Source organism: Cherax quadricarinatus, chromosome 23 (assembly GCF_038502225.1).
Source record: "Cherax quadricarinatus isolate ZL_2023a chromosome 23, ASM3850222v1, whole genome shotgun sequence".
NCBI lineage: Eukaryota > Metazoa > Arthropoda > Malacostraca > Decapoda > Parastacidae > Cherax > Cherax quadricarinatus.
In genome coordinates, this window is record NC_091314.1 from 6,858,276 (window position 1) to 6,872,389 (window position 14,114).

The 14,114-nt window shown below is 43.2% G+C and overlaps 1 protein-coding gene across 1 annotated transcript in view; it reads right to left on the reverse strand.

Annotated features, from left to right (window-relative positions):
• The window catches only part of LOC128685759 (large neutral amino acids transporter small subunit 1), a 142,986-nt gene that overhangs the window by 59,802 nt on the left and 69,070 nt on the right, over positions 1-14,114 (reverse strand). The window contains exons 4-5 of the mRNA XM_070087815.1: positions 2,455-2,499; positions 1,017-1,140 (exon numbers count right to left, since the gene is read on the reverse strand). Coding sequence (XP_069943916.1) covers positions 1,017-1,140; positions 2,455-2,499 — 169 coding nt within the window. The remainder of the gene's footprint in view (positions 1-1,016; positions 1,141-2,454; positions 2,500-14,114) is intronic.

Consider the following 14,114-nt stretch of genomic DNA (forward strand, 5'->3'; position numbering starts at 1 on the left):
ACACAGCCAGACTCCAGTTGATCCACACAGCCAGTCTCCAGTTGATCCACACAGCCAGACTCCAGTTGATCCACACAGCCAGACTCCAGTTGATCCACACAGCCAGACTCCAGTTGATCCACACAGCCAGACTCCAGTTGATCCACACAGCCAGACTCCAGTTGATCCACACAGCCAGACTCCAGTTGATCCACACAGCCAGACTCCAGTTGATCCACACAGCCAGACTCCAGTTGATCCACACAGCCAGACTCCAGTTGATCCACACAGCCAGACTCCAGTTGATCCACACAGCCAGTCTCCAGTCTAGCTGTCTGGATAAAGTACTGTGAACTCTGATGCCGAATTTGCAGGATTGAATCCTACTGTGGACTGTTTATGTGTTGAAGAGGGAGGAGTAAGGCGTGATATCAATAAATTCCAGAAGGTAGAGAGATCTGTAGAAGAATGGGGTGGAGAGGAGGGTGGACATCAAGGCATGAAGACGTCAAGATGTGAAGGAAAAGGGCAATGGGAGAAAGGAAGGAAGGAGGTATCTCAGGACAAAAGAGTGGAGGGAAGGGGAGGTATGTCAAAAAAATGGAAGACTGGGAGACCTCAAAGGAAGAGATGAAGGGATTATATCAAGGTTATCAAGGGTAAGAGAGGAGCATATCAATGGAGGGATGAAAAGAGCAGCTAGGGACTTGGAAGGATGCGGATAAGGGCATTCAGGAATGAACTGAAGGGAAAAGGAGAGGAGAAAGACTAGAGAGAGGGAGGGTATTAAGAAAGACTAGAGAGAGGGAGGGTATTAAGAAAGACTAGAGAGAGGGAGGGTATTAAGAAAGACTAGAGAGAGGGAGGGTATCAATAAAGACTAGAGAGAGGGAAGGTATCAAGAAAAGAACCAGGGAGATGAGAGCATGAAGGAATGAAACGGGGGGAGGAAGAGGCGATGATGAAACGAGGAGAGAGAGAGAGGAGACGTCAGGTAGATCGACGGGGGGGGGGGGGTGAGGTAGTACAATACTCACCACAGCCACGGCCTCTGAGCCCAGCACCTCAGCAGGGGAGAGGGTAGTGTAGAAGGCCACGTTGGTCAGCACGTAGACAGCAGTCACCAGGGAGATGGAGATGTAGATAGCCTTGGGAAGGTTCCTGCCAAACACAAATTAACATTACACATTTACAAATTATTACTTGGGCTTACAGATACCATGGGACCTCTTACCATTACTACCACAGTATTACTATTACCATACTATCTACCAACCACAAATTCCTTTATCATTACTACTATTACATTAAGTATATTATTTAATTTCAATGTGAAAACAAAGAGGTGAAGGTACTCTCACTGCTGCTGCTGCTGCTGCTTTGACTATTATTACTGTAGGCAAAATAAACTCAGTAGCCCTATGAACGCCTTTCGTGGAGAGAGAGAGAGAGAGAGAGAGAGAGAGAGAGAGAGAGAGAGAGAGAGAGAACTAGAACGTCCTTTACACAAGTCTTACTTTCTGAATTTTACTGCGCCATCGTCAAAGACTGATATTGAATCACAGAAGAAACATTAAATAAAGTGTATATTGAAGTTTCTAAAACAGAAAATTGAACAAAAGTTGTATATTACACATGAAAAGTGTGGCAACTCGTGTTTACAGTAAACACAGAGAACATTGTCAAGCACTGATAACAGACCCTCCAAACATTGATAACAGACCCTCCAAACACTGATAACAGACCCTCCAAACACTGATAACAGACCCTCCAAACACTGATAACAGATCCTCCAAACACTGATAACAGACCCTCCAAACACTGATAACAGACCCTCCAAACACTGATAACAGATCCTCCAAACACTGATAACAGACCCTCCAAACACTGATAACAGACCCTCCAAACACTGATAACAACCCTCCAAACACTGATGACCCTCCAAACACTGATAACAGACCCTCCAAACACTGATAACAGACCCTCCAAACACTGATAACAGACCCTCCAAACACTGATAACAGACCCTCCAAACACTGATAACAGACCCTCCAAACACTGATAACAGACCCTCCAAACACTGATAACAGACCCTCCAAACACTGATAACAGACCCTCCAAACACTGATAACAGACCCTCCAAACACTGATAACAGACCCTCCAAACACTGATAACAGACCCTCCAAACACTGATAACAGACCCTCCAAACACTGATAAAAGACCCTCCAAACTGATAACAGACCCTCCAAACACTGATAAAAGACCCTCCAAACTGATAACAGACCCTCCAAACACTGATAAAAGACCCTCCAAACACTGATAACAGGGATAACCCAAAACTTCATTGATTACAGAATAACCCACAAACATTAATGAAAGGAAGAATAACTACAATAAGAGGGAGAATAGCTACAAACATTAACGAAAGGGAGACTAAGTGTAAAGCTTGAGAGAACACACTGAGGGTACTCACTTGACTGGCTCCTTCAACTCCTCTATCACAAAGTTGAGGTAGTTCCTGGAAAAAAAAAATATTAATGTTCAACGAGTGACTTAAGTGTTCAACGTTACGCATCAACGAATAAACGACACACCAGTGTCTTACCTCTGACACGTCTCCAGAGTTGTTCCATTCTAGCACCCTGCAGGGTACGACATGAGAGGGGGGGAGGGGTTGTGGTACAAGGAATCTGAGCGATCTGCCCATTTCTTGGACTGAACCTATTTATTACCTCCTTTTTTTATACACAGGGGAAGTGCTAAACCCCTTAGGGGGGTTCACCGGCACACGAGGACTGGCAAGCAATTGAGTAATATGCAAACAGTAGAGCACTGTTTTGGTTCTCTATGACGCAGTGTCTGCGTATCTTGCGTCAACTTCCGTTAGCATCGTGCGTTTGGAAGTGTCCGCCAGTTTTGTAATTCAACGTTACTACCTTACATTGCGTCGGTAAAGAAATGTGTTGGTAGTACGACTTTAATAATACCGAAGGTCGCCCACACTACCTAGTGACGTCACGTGTTTAGCTCCGCCCACACTAGTCCGCGATGACGTCACGCGTTTAGTTCCTCACACAGCGTGACGCAACTCCCTGCACTCGTGATGTCACAAGTCTCATTCACAATACATCACAAGTCATTCGTCCCATCCTAATATTACCCAATAAATGTTAACTGTATCACCAAATATTGATAACAATGTAGCTAAATCAAATTAATACATTATGAAGCCTCAGAATATACATTATGAAGTATCAAAATACATCGTCTCAAAATACATCGTGAAGTCTCAAAATATACATTATGAAGCCTCAAAATATACATTACGAAGCCTTAAAATACACCAAAAATACTTAAAATACACCAAGAAGCCTCAAGATACACCACGAAGCCTCAAAATACTAATTAATCATATACAGTGGACCCCCGGTTAACGATATTTTTTCATTCCAGAAGTATGTTCAGGTGCCAGTACTGACCGAATTTGTTCCCATAAGGAATATTGTGAAGTAGATTAGTCCATTTCGGACCCCCAAACATACACGTACAAACACACTTACATAAATACACTTACATAATTGGTCGCATTGGGAGGTGATCGTTAAGCGGGGGTCCACTATATTTGAAGATGCTGAAGAATAGTCTCAGTTCCGTGGGTGAACATATTTACAAACAAGTTTCACTTCGGAGGGGGGAACTTCAGGTGACGTTTCGCTCCGTACTGAACCATTATCAAATTACAACTTGATAAATCAAGTGTGCGCTTCGCTTGTGTACTGTAACGACGCCCCATTCAACCTGATCAAGGACTAGGCCGCGGGAGCGTTGGCCCCCGGAACAACCTGCAGGCAGAACACGCCCTCCAGGTACAGGTAAGTGAAACGACAGCAATGTCAGACACTGGCAGCTGAATAAGCTAAACAAGAACACTTAGTGGAAAACGTTACAACGGCTGCAACCATTCAAAACGCACAAATAATAACAATGATAATAATAATCTTTATTTCTACAATTACATGTACAAGGTGATACAAGGCTTAGTTAACATCAATGACATACTACTATACAGAAAGCCCCTTGTTATGCAGAGCATTTCGGGCAAATTAGGTCAATTTTATCCCAAGTTTGCCACCCACGCCAGTCGACTAACACTCGGCTACCTATTTTACTGCTAGGTGAACATGGGCACCAGGTGTCTTGTGGAAAAACGTCCTAATGTTTAGACCCGTACGGGGGATCGACCCCCGGACCTCAGTGTGTGAGCTGAGTGCACTAGCACTCGAGCTATGGGACACTATAAATATTTAGACGACGTTTTGGTCCGTCCTCGAAGGACCTGATAGTGATTCAGAAGAGTGAAACGTCTCAATGTCTATCTTCAATTTGTATTCTAGTTGTAAAGGCTAGCAGGGCGATCACTGGCTCAGTCAACACTGACCTCCACTAACTTAAACCACAACCTGCAGACGGTAATTATTCTGAGCTTGCTAGGTTAACTTAAGATTAAGAAAGGTATATGTACGTAATTTAAAGTTACGGAAGGTAATAAACGTACGTAATTTAAAGTTAATGAACGTAAACATACGTAATTTAAAGTTAAGAAGGGTAAAACGTACGCAATTTAAAATAAAGAAAGGTAAACGAACGTAATTTAATCACAAATTAAATACTCTAATAAAGACGGAAAGGAGAGTAAGAGTTTCTGGGTAACCAGACTACACTGACTGTACTACATTAATGCAGTGATTCCCACACGTTGTTGTCTTCAGGACCTCACCTTCAGAACACAATAAACATGGGTTATCATGTTACCTTGGGCAGAGTAAAACAAGGAGGGAGAAAATGACCGACACATTGGTGAAAATTCTCAGGAAAACTTTTCAAGTAACACACAAGCACACTACAAGTTTAAGTTGGATGGCTTGTCCTCGCTGAAGGACCACTCAAAGCCCCTCCACAATTTCTCAATGAAGGTTAAGGAAGTAGGGGACTCGGGAGGGAATGTCTGCTATTTTTCATTGATTTAAAATTGGGGAAAAATGACACGGAAAGGAGGAAAAAGACAAGTAGCGATATGAGAAGGAATGAAGGACGGGAATAGAGGAGGAGTGTGCACTCCAGAAGAGTGAAGTACATCAAAATGGTATACAGTACCGACAGGTTGTTAGGTAAGACACATATGCAACAGTTAGACAACTTTATTCCGAAACGTTTCGCCTACACAGTAGGCTTCTTCAGTCGAATACAGAAAGTAGGCAGGAACAGTAGAGATGTGAAGACGATGTAATCAGTCCATCACCCTTGTAGTCGTAGAATTTGAGGTTGTCAGTCCCTCGGCCTGGAGAAGTTCAGTTCCATAGTCAGGAACTATCTGAAGATCAAGCGACAGTGCGGAGACTTAAATACTGTCGGAAGGAGAGGTGCAGAGTAGTAGTAGTAGTAGTAGTAGTAGTAGTAGTAGTAGTAATGAGAATGTAGCCACTGAGAGGTCATGTCCCTCTCAGATCCAACACTTCTCACTTGAAAAGCTTGTCCAAGGTGTTTTCTGTACCAAGATGCCATGTGTTGCAGTGTCTGACAAGATGAACATCAAAATGGTATACAATACCGACAGGTTGTTAGGTAAGACACATATGCAACAGTTAGACAACTTTATTCCGAAACGTTTCGCCTACACAGTAGGCTTCTTCAGTCGAATACAGAAAGTAGACTCTTCGTCGTCTTCTGTAGAGGGAGCGTCTTTTTCTCTCCAGTTTACTCCTGCTCTTCTTCTTTCTTAGGGGAATATGCCTAGAACATGCTTCGGCTACCAGGAAGTTGATCCTTTCAAGGCACTGGTTTGGATCCATGTCATTTAAGACATCTTCCCAACATGTTTCGTTTAGGACATGGTTTACCTGATCCCAATTGATGTTCTTGTTGTTGAAATTGTATTTTGTGAAGACACCTTCACAGGTACATGCATTCTGCTGTTCAGGACCCCTATGCATGTACGTCTGGACTTCGATTAGATTGTGATCGGAATTAGTTGTTTTTGATATTCTTATGTCTCTTATCAGGTCCTCATTATTTGTGAAGTGTGTTTTCTAGCCTTGTTGGCTCCACTATCTGCTGGCTTAAGGTGTGTTTTTCGCAGAGACTTAGTAGCTCATGTGTGTGTGACCTTTCATCTGCGCTACCTCCGGGGATTGTTTCAGCTATAACATTATTTGCTACATTCTTCCATTTTGTATGCCTTAGGTTGAAATCACCAAGCAGTAAGATGTTTGGGGATGGAGCTGGAAGGTTTTCCAAACAGTAATCGATTTTCAGTAGCTGTTCCTTGAACTGTTGTGAGGTTGCATCTGGTGGCTTGTATACAACCACAATGACTAGGTTTTGGTTCTCGATCTTTATTGATAGAACTTCAACTACCTCATTTGTGGTGTTCAGCAACTCCGTGCAGATAAGGGACTCTTTGACATACAGGCCAACCCCCCCTTGTTGCCTGTTTTTTCTGTCGCATCTAAAAAGGTTGTAACCACTTATCCATATTTCACTGTCAAAGTGATCTTTTGTGTGAGTCTCTGTGAAGGCTGCAAACATTGCATTAGACTCCACTAGAAGTCCACTGATAAAAGGTATTTTGTTGTTGGTGGATGGCTTAAGGCCCTGTATATTAGCAAATATGAACAATGTTGTATTCTGTGTTTGTTGGGGGGATTTTGTTATTGGCATCAGTAGTTGTAATTCTGGAGGGCCATGGGTGGCCACTGGCTGTGCCTCCAGTCCAACAAGGCTCCAAGGTGGTGGACTATTTTTGTTATTTCCTTCCATTTTTTTTTTCATTTCCTGCCACTAAAAAATCACCTGGAGTTGGGTTGTCGTAGCTACTATTGTTTGTCTTGTGGGGTCTGTGCCTCCTGGTCCCTTTTAGATGGTATGCAGGGCACTCGATGTTGTAACACTGCTTCTGGAGGACCGAGGAGTGTCACATTTTTGGGTGAAAGAAAGTACAGGAAGAAGAACGACACACTCCTTTAGACAGGAGGTCGCTACATTTTTTGGGATGGTCAAAGTTGCATGTCCCATTTTTTTCCCCTGTTATTCCATGCTTACAGATGCCCCAAGCATAATATTTGCACAAATTCACCTTTGGTTGAGAATTGTTGGGAGGTGTGTTGTCAATTTCTGCAGGTTCTGGGACTGCACTATAATCCTCAGTATCCAAGCCAGGGCCACCCCGTCCTGGATTCCATCTACTTTCCCCAGTAGAGGAAGAAGGAGGAGACTCCTCTCCAACATCTGTACTGTGGGCCACGGTCTTGTGCAATGATGGTTGTATATTTACTGTTTTTGTGGTGGTTTGGGTAGTGTCCCTAGGAGAGTCTGGGCTGGCAGTAAGGCTGGGGGCTGGGTCTGGGTCAGCACTGGGGCTGGGGGGTGGGGCTGGGTCTGGGTCTGGGTCTGGGTCAGCGGCTGGGCCTGGGCCAGCACCAGCACTGTGGGTATTAGTGCTATGACTGGGGGAGCCTGGGCCAGCACCAGCACTGTGGGTATTGGTGCTATGCCTGGGGGAGCCTGGGCCAGCACCAGCACTGTGGGTATTAGTGCTATGACTGGGGGATGGGTCTGGCTTAGCACCATGTGGGTGACTAGATAGTTTCGAGTCATCTGTTGTGGTATGGACATTCTGCATTTTTTGATACACTATCTCTTGCTCCCACATTTTATATATTTTTGGTAGACTATCCAAGAGGTCATCCTTGTTTTCTTGATTATTTTTATCATTTATTACTCTCCTTAGTACCTTTCTGATACCTGCCCAAAGTTCTACATCTTTATTGCACAACCAGAAGCATCTTGCTAGTTCGAGGTCATTTTTTGAGGCTGTATTTAGTCTAGTACAAGATATATGGTGTTTGGAAGAGCATAGGTTGCATGTGATTCTGGATTTCCTTCCAAGGATTTTTTTACATGTCCCACAGATATGCTGTGCTGACATCCTGTCTGTATCCTACTACACTGTATGCCACGGAAGAAAACTGATTTCCACTTTACCTTTCTCTTGCTGGTGCCAGTAATATGCAAGATGTATTTATACGAACCAAGTTTGCAGTATGTGGGTGGTGGTGTAGGGTGGGTGTAGGGTGGGTGGTGGGTGTAGGGTGGGTGGTGGTGTAGGGTGGGTGGGTGGGTGAGTACTTTATTAATATCTCCCTTGTTTATGCCCGTCATCCACTTATACACTTCAATGATATCTCCCCTCGTTTTACGCCTCTCCAGAGAGTGGAGATTTAAGGCTTTAAGTCTATCTTCATACGGGAGGTTCCTTACACAGTAAATCATTTTAGTCATTCTTCTCTGTATGTTCTCTAACGAGTCTATATCCATCCTGTAGTATGGGGACCAAAACTGAGCAGCGTAATCCAAATGAGGCCTCCAGGGATTCCCCCCCCCCCCGTGCTCCGATCTCAGATCAAGCCTTGTATTCAACAGTTCGGTCAGTGTATTCACAATAGAAAATAAGTTAGAACATCCCCAAACATTCTATCCCGGGGCCACATTCCACTAATGTTATATCAATTTTAAAAAAGCAGCAAGATACCACTAGCAGTCAATGGACCTTCAAGAGTTAAATTCAAGATCCCAGAAGCTCTGAAAACTGCGAACATAACCTTAACTACAGATAGGAAGCAGGAATTAAGGAAAGATCCTAGATTTCACCTTACGAAACAAAGCAAATGCGATATTAATTATGGCAAAGGTAGATTAATGTGGAAAAAGAACATGTTATTAGAAGACGGGGGTACGTACGTGCCCCTTAAGTGTACGGCGCCATGGAAGAAAGAGGTACACAACCCACTGCAGGATCATAACACTATAACAAAATAAGAGTGACTGAAGGTCAAACTTAATGTAGATGGTATGATAAGAGTATGAAATGAGGCTGAAAGATACCAAAGGACAAGTATGGTAAGTGATAGTAAATTTTCTAGCATCACACTCCAACAGCCCGTCGGGTCCCCAAAACTATTTGTCTCCATTCACTCCTATCTAACATGCTCACGCACGCTTCCTGGAAGTCCAAGTCCCTCGCCCACAAAACCTCCTGTGATGCACAAAACTAATACGAGAGGCGTTAAAAAAAGTTGCACGAGGCACTTAGCTGGCACCTTTACTCTTGCATAATCCTCGTAAGTCAGGCATCACAACCAGGCATTACTTATTTAAACAACCAGTCAAGTTTCTTGACCACACTTACTGGCTCGCTGGTAACAACTGGCACAGGTAGTTGTGAAAGTTCTCCAACTTGGACAGGGACTGTTAGTGGCATTTGTGACTGGTGTCCCGGGAGGTTCAACTCCCACAACCAGGACTGAGACCTAACAGTACTGTACAGCAACACAATACTCGAGAGCGTGCCACCGTGCCTGGCAAGGTTGCATCCGACACCATCACGTCTCTTAATATCCAGCCAGTGACAAGGATGCTCCAGTTCCTCTCATTCCAGAGTGCTTTCATACACTTGACGGAGGGAAAAAAGGAGAGAGGAATGGAGAAAAGGAAGAGGGTGGGGGGAAGGGGAGAGGGTGGGGAAAGAGGAGAGGTGGGGGGGAAGGCGGGGAGAAAAGATTAAGAGGAAATAAGAAAGAGGTAATGAGAAATGGGGAGGGTGGGGAAAGAGGAGAGGAGGGGGGGGGGAAAGGCGGGGAGAAAATATTAAGAGGGAATAAGAAAGAGGTAATGAGAAATGGGGAAGGGATTGAGGAAAATCGGAGAGCAAAATGGGCGGGGGAAAGAAGTGGAGAAGAGAGAAAGAAAGAGAGAGACGAACAATGAGGAAGGGGGTTGTTAAGAAATTCATTATTTTTAGTGTGTCGTGTGGCACACAACAGAGGCGGTGCAGACAAAAACAGCGTCGCTGTTAGCGACACCGTTTTTGCCATAAGAAATAAGGCGTTTTATCCCCGTCACCAACAACACCAAGAAGTCATCACAGTCAACACTACAACCAGCGGAAGGTTACAGAAAGTACACGGCAAACGTTCTAATTAAGATGAAAAAGGAGAGTTCGTTTATTGCATTTACAGAAAGACCGGTGGCTGGCCGGATAGTTGCATCGTTCTGCTGACAAGCGAAAGAACTCAGCCTCAGTTCTTAACATTTGCTCTCCCTCTTCACCCAGCAGTAAATAAATACTCAGAAGTTTGTTAACCCCTCCATAAGAAAGTGGAAAATAATCCTTCCTCCGTAAGCGATGCGTGTCGTAAGATGCTGCTAAAATACCGCGAGCAAATGGCTAGGAACTCCTTTTCCCGTATAAATTACTAAATGTGGAAAGAAAAAACTTTCGTTGTTATTCCAATATCACCCTGCCTCGGTGGGAGACGGCCGGTACATTAAAAAAAAATTGTTGACTGTTGTGGGTTAGATCCTAGAGGGTATAGTACACCATAGTTAGCGCTGGGCTTTCAAATGAACTGAGGTAGAATAACAGCTCCTGACCTGTGTTTGCAGGGGTCCTCTTGAGTCACTGTAGAATAGACACTGAATAACGAAGCAAAGGAATCTAAATTTACCATTTTCTCCGTTTACAGTAATTTCTGGCAAGTGGTCCACAAGGCGCCAGGAGGCCCTGCCAAGAATTCAGGTTGCTATGGTGACCGGTTGCTATGGTGACCAGTTGCTATGGTGATTGGGTCGAGTACCCTCGCTCATCATAAAGCCCTCTAATATATTTTACGAAAATATAATTTGCATACAAATAATTTCTAATTACCTCCTGCGAGGCTTGTTTATTGTGCATTCCCAGTTTGTGGTGTGAGCGACACCACTAGAGAATTACGAGAGTCACAGTGGGTCTATCACACACCACTAGAGAATTTCAGGAGTCACAGTGGGACTATCATACACCACTAAAGAATTACAGAAGTCACAGTGGGACTATCACACACCACTAGATAGCTACAGGAGTCACAGTGGGTCTATCATACACCACTAGATAGCTACAGGAGTCACAGTGGGTCTATCATACACCACTAGAGAGCTACAGGAGTCACAGTGGGTCTATCATACACCACTAGATAGCTACAGGAGTCACAGTGGGTCTATCATACACCACTAGGTAAATACTTTTATCTGTTTGATATTACAATTATTTCATTGTTTACAACCTCATCACAATTAGTTAATCCAGATGATACAGGATGTGGACACAGCCTCAAGATTTCCGATATCTTGATATCTAATAATTAACAATAATGTCACCGAAACATTTCGAAGATTACAGCCTCGTAATATTCAAGATATGTATCTGAAGTAATATGTAAATAACAGCTCAGAATTTTAGATATCGTTAACAATGAAGTGATTTAGTATTACTTGTGTAGGCTTATCAAGTATAAAGCCTCTCGACTACACGATGGTTATTTCAGCAGCACATAGCCTGTATATACCACCAATCATGAATATCGTAGTACCCAATATAGGAATTAAACCCGATGGAAATAAATGGTATCAAATACCGACTTTTTCAAGTCACACACAGATCTGTGTGTGACTTGAAAAAGCCCACTGTGTGGGTGAAACGTTGTCAATAAAGGATCACATTATACTGCATATGTGTTTATATTTCCATAGGAATTAAACCACAGGAAGCGGCTTTGCAAAGGTCGTATTTACTTGGACCACCTCCTCTTTTCTGCAACACTGCAAGTTCCTTCTGTGTTGATTGCAACACGAAAGGCCTAGAGCTACATATACCGCCTTTCTCTCTCTCTCTCTCTCTCTATATATATATATATATATATATATATATATATATATATATATATATATATATATATATATATATATATATACATACACACTGCTGCTCTCAGTTTAAACACATCAAGATTTTCTGTAGGATTCATTTGGGCCTACCTCAGAAGTGTTGTATTTCTGGACAATTACATACTAGTGTTCCAGTGTGTGGCTCTGTCTTGTTCCACATACTTGACGCTTCATAGGATTGTAATCTAATACAAACAACTGCCAAGGGTAATTACTGACTGTCTTAGTACAGTAGTGATATTTTATAGTTTGCTTATATTTCCACTTTCTCCTAAATATATTTTGCTTGGGACATTACAGTGAGGTACAATGGATCTGTTAGACAGTTAGGTAAGAACAGGTAGCTAGCATCCCGCATTAACGGATGGAGGAACGAGCCTCCAGTACCTGCTCTACTGAATGACCCATAATGATTGAGTGTTTCACAAGACGCAACATGACACATCCTGTAGTTTCCATCTGCACTCTTCTAATAATTCAGCTGCCGGTGCTTTCCCGATTAAAACTCTCATAATCAGAGAACAGGCGGGATTCAAACCCCCATTAAAGGTCCAGTGGTTAGCACACTGGCCTGTGAGTTTTACACTTCACCTGTCATGGGTTCGATCCCAACCCCCGTTCTGTGATTTGTGTTATTACGATTTCGTGAGTCATAAAGCTTCTACGTTTGTCTCTGACAAGTCAAAGTTAAAACCAGCATTCTCTTTTATTACTGCAAGGTGCGTCTTTATTACTGCAAGGTGCGTCTTTATTACTGCAAGGTGCGTCTTTATTACTGCAAGGCGCGTCTTTATTACTGCAAGGTACGTCTTGATTACTGCAAGGTACGTCTTGATTACTGCAAGGTACGTCTTTATTACTGCAAGGTACGTCTTGATTACTACAAGGTGCGTCTTTATTACTGCAAGGTACGTCTTTATTACTGCAAGGTACGTCTTTATTACTGCAAGGTACGTCTTTATTACTGCAAGGTGCGTCTTTATTACTGCAAGGTACGTCTTTATTACTGCAAGGTACGTCTTGATTACTACAAGGTACGTCTTGATTACTGCAAGGTACGTCTTGATTACTACAAGGTGCGTCTTTATTACTGCAAGGTACGTCTTGATTACTGCAAGGTACGTCTTGATTACTACAAGGTGCGTCTTTATTACTGCAAGGTACGTCTTTATTACTGCAAGGTGCGTCTTTATTACTGCAAGGTACGTCTTGATTACTACAAGGTGCGTCTTTATTATTGCAAGGTACGTCTTTATTACTGCAAGGTACTTTTTATTACTGCAAGGTACGTCTTGATTACTGCAAGGTACGTCTTTATTACTGCAAGGTACGTCTTTATTACTGCAAGGTACGTCTTTATTACTGCAAGGTACGTCTTGATTACTGCAAGGTGCGTCTTTATTACTGCAAGGTACGTCTTTATTACTGCAAGGTGCGTCTTTATTACTGCAAGGCACGTCTTTATTACTGCAAGGTACGTCTTTATTACTGCAAGGTACGTCTTTATTACTGCAAGGTACGTCTTTATTACTGCAAGGTACGTCTTTATTACTGCAAGGTACGTCTTGATCACTACAAGGTGCGTCTTTATTACTGCAAGGTACATCTTGATTACTGCAAGGTACGTCTTGATTACTACAAGGTGCGTCTTTATTACTACAAGGTGCGTCTTTATTACTGCAAGACACGTCTTTATTACTGCAAGGTGCGTCTTTATTACTGCAAGGTACGTCTTGATTACTGCAAGGTACGTCTTGATTACTGCAAGGTGCGTCTTTATAACGTAGCAAACAATTCCTGAAACAAAATTATAGTTTTTTAAAGGTGTCTGACAAAGAATTTTTTTTTTACTCGTTTAGTGAGATTTAGAGTTTAATATTCTTGTGATGAGGTCTGTGGTGTAGCGTATGGTGACACCCAGGCAATTTTTTCAGGTCGCCAGGGACCTCGTTGGCGATACTGTTGCAACCACTACCACCATTGGTGGTTCTGCTCTAGTACAGCCATAACACCACTGCTGGCGACACTGTAGCCACTGCCATCACTGCTACTGGTGATGTTGCAGCCACTGCCACCACGGGTGGTGACACTGCGGCCATCACCACTCCCCTCGCTAGTGGCGACGCTGCTGGTGGTGGACGTGATATCTGGACACCGCCGCTGGAGTGTGCGTAGGATGAGGTGACTTTGGGGACCTTAAAGTTCTGTTACTGCAACACTCATTGCGTGGGTGTGCACACGCCATTCACTGCGTGAGTGTGCACATGTAACTTTCAATGCGTATGTGTGCACACGTGTCATTCACTGCGTGAGTGT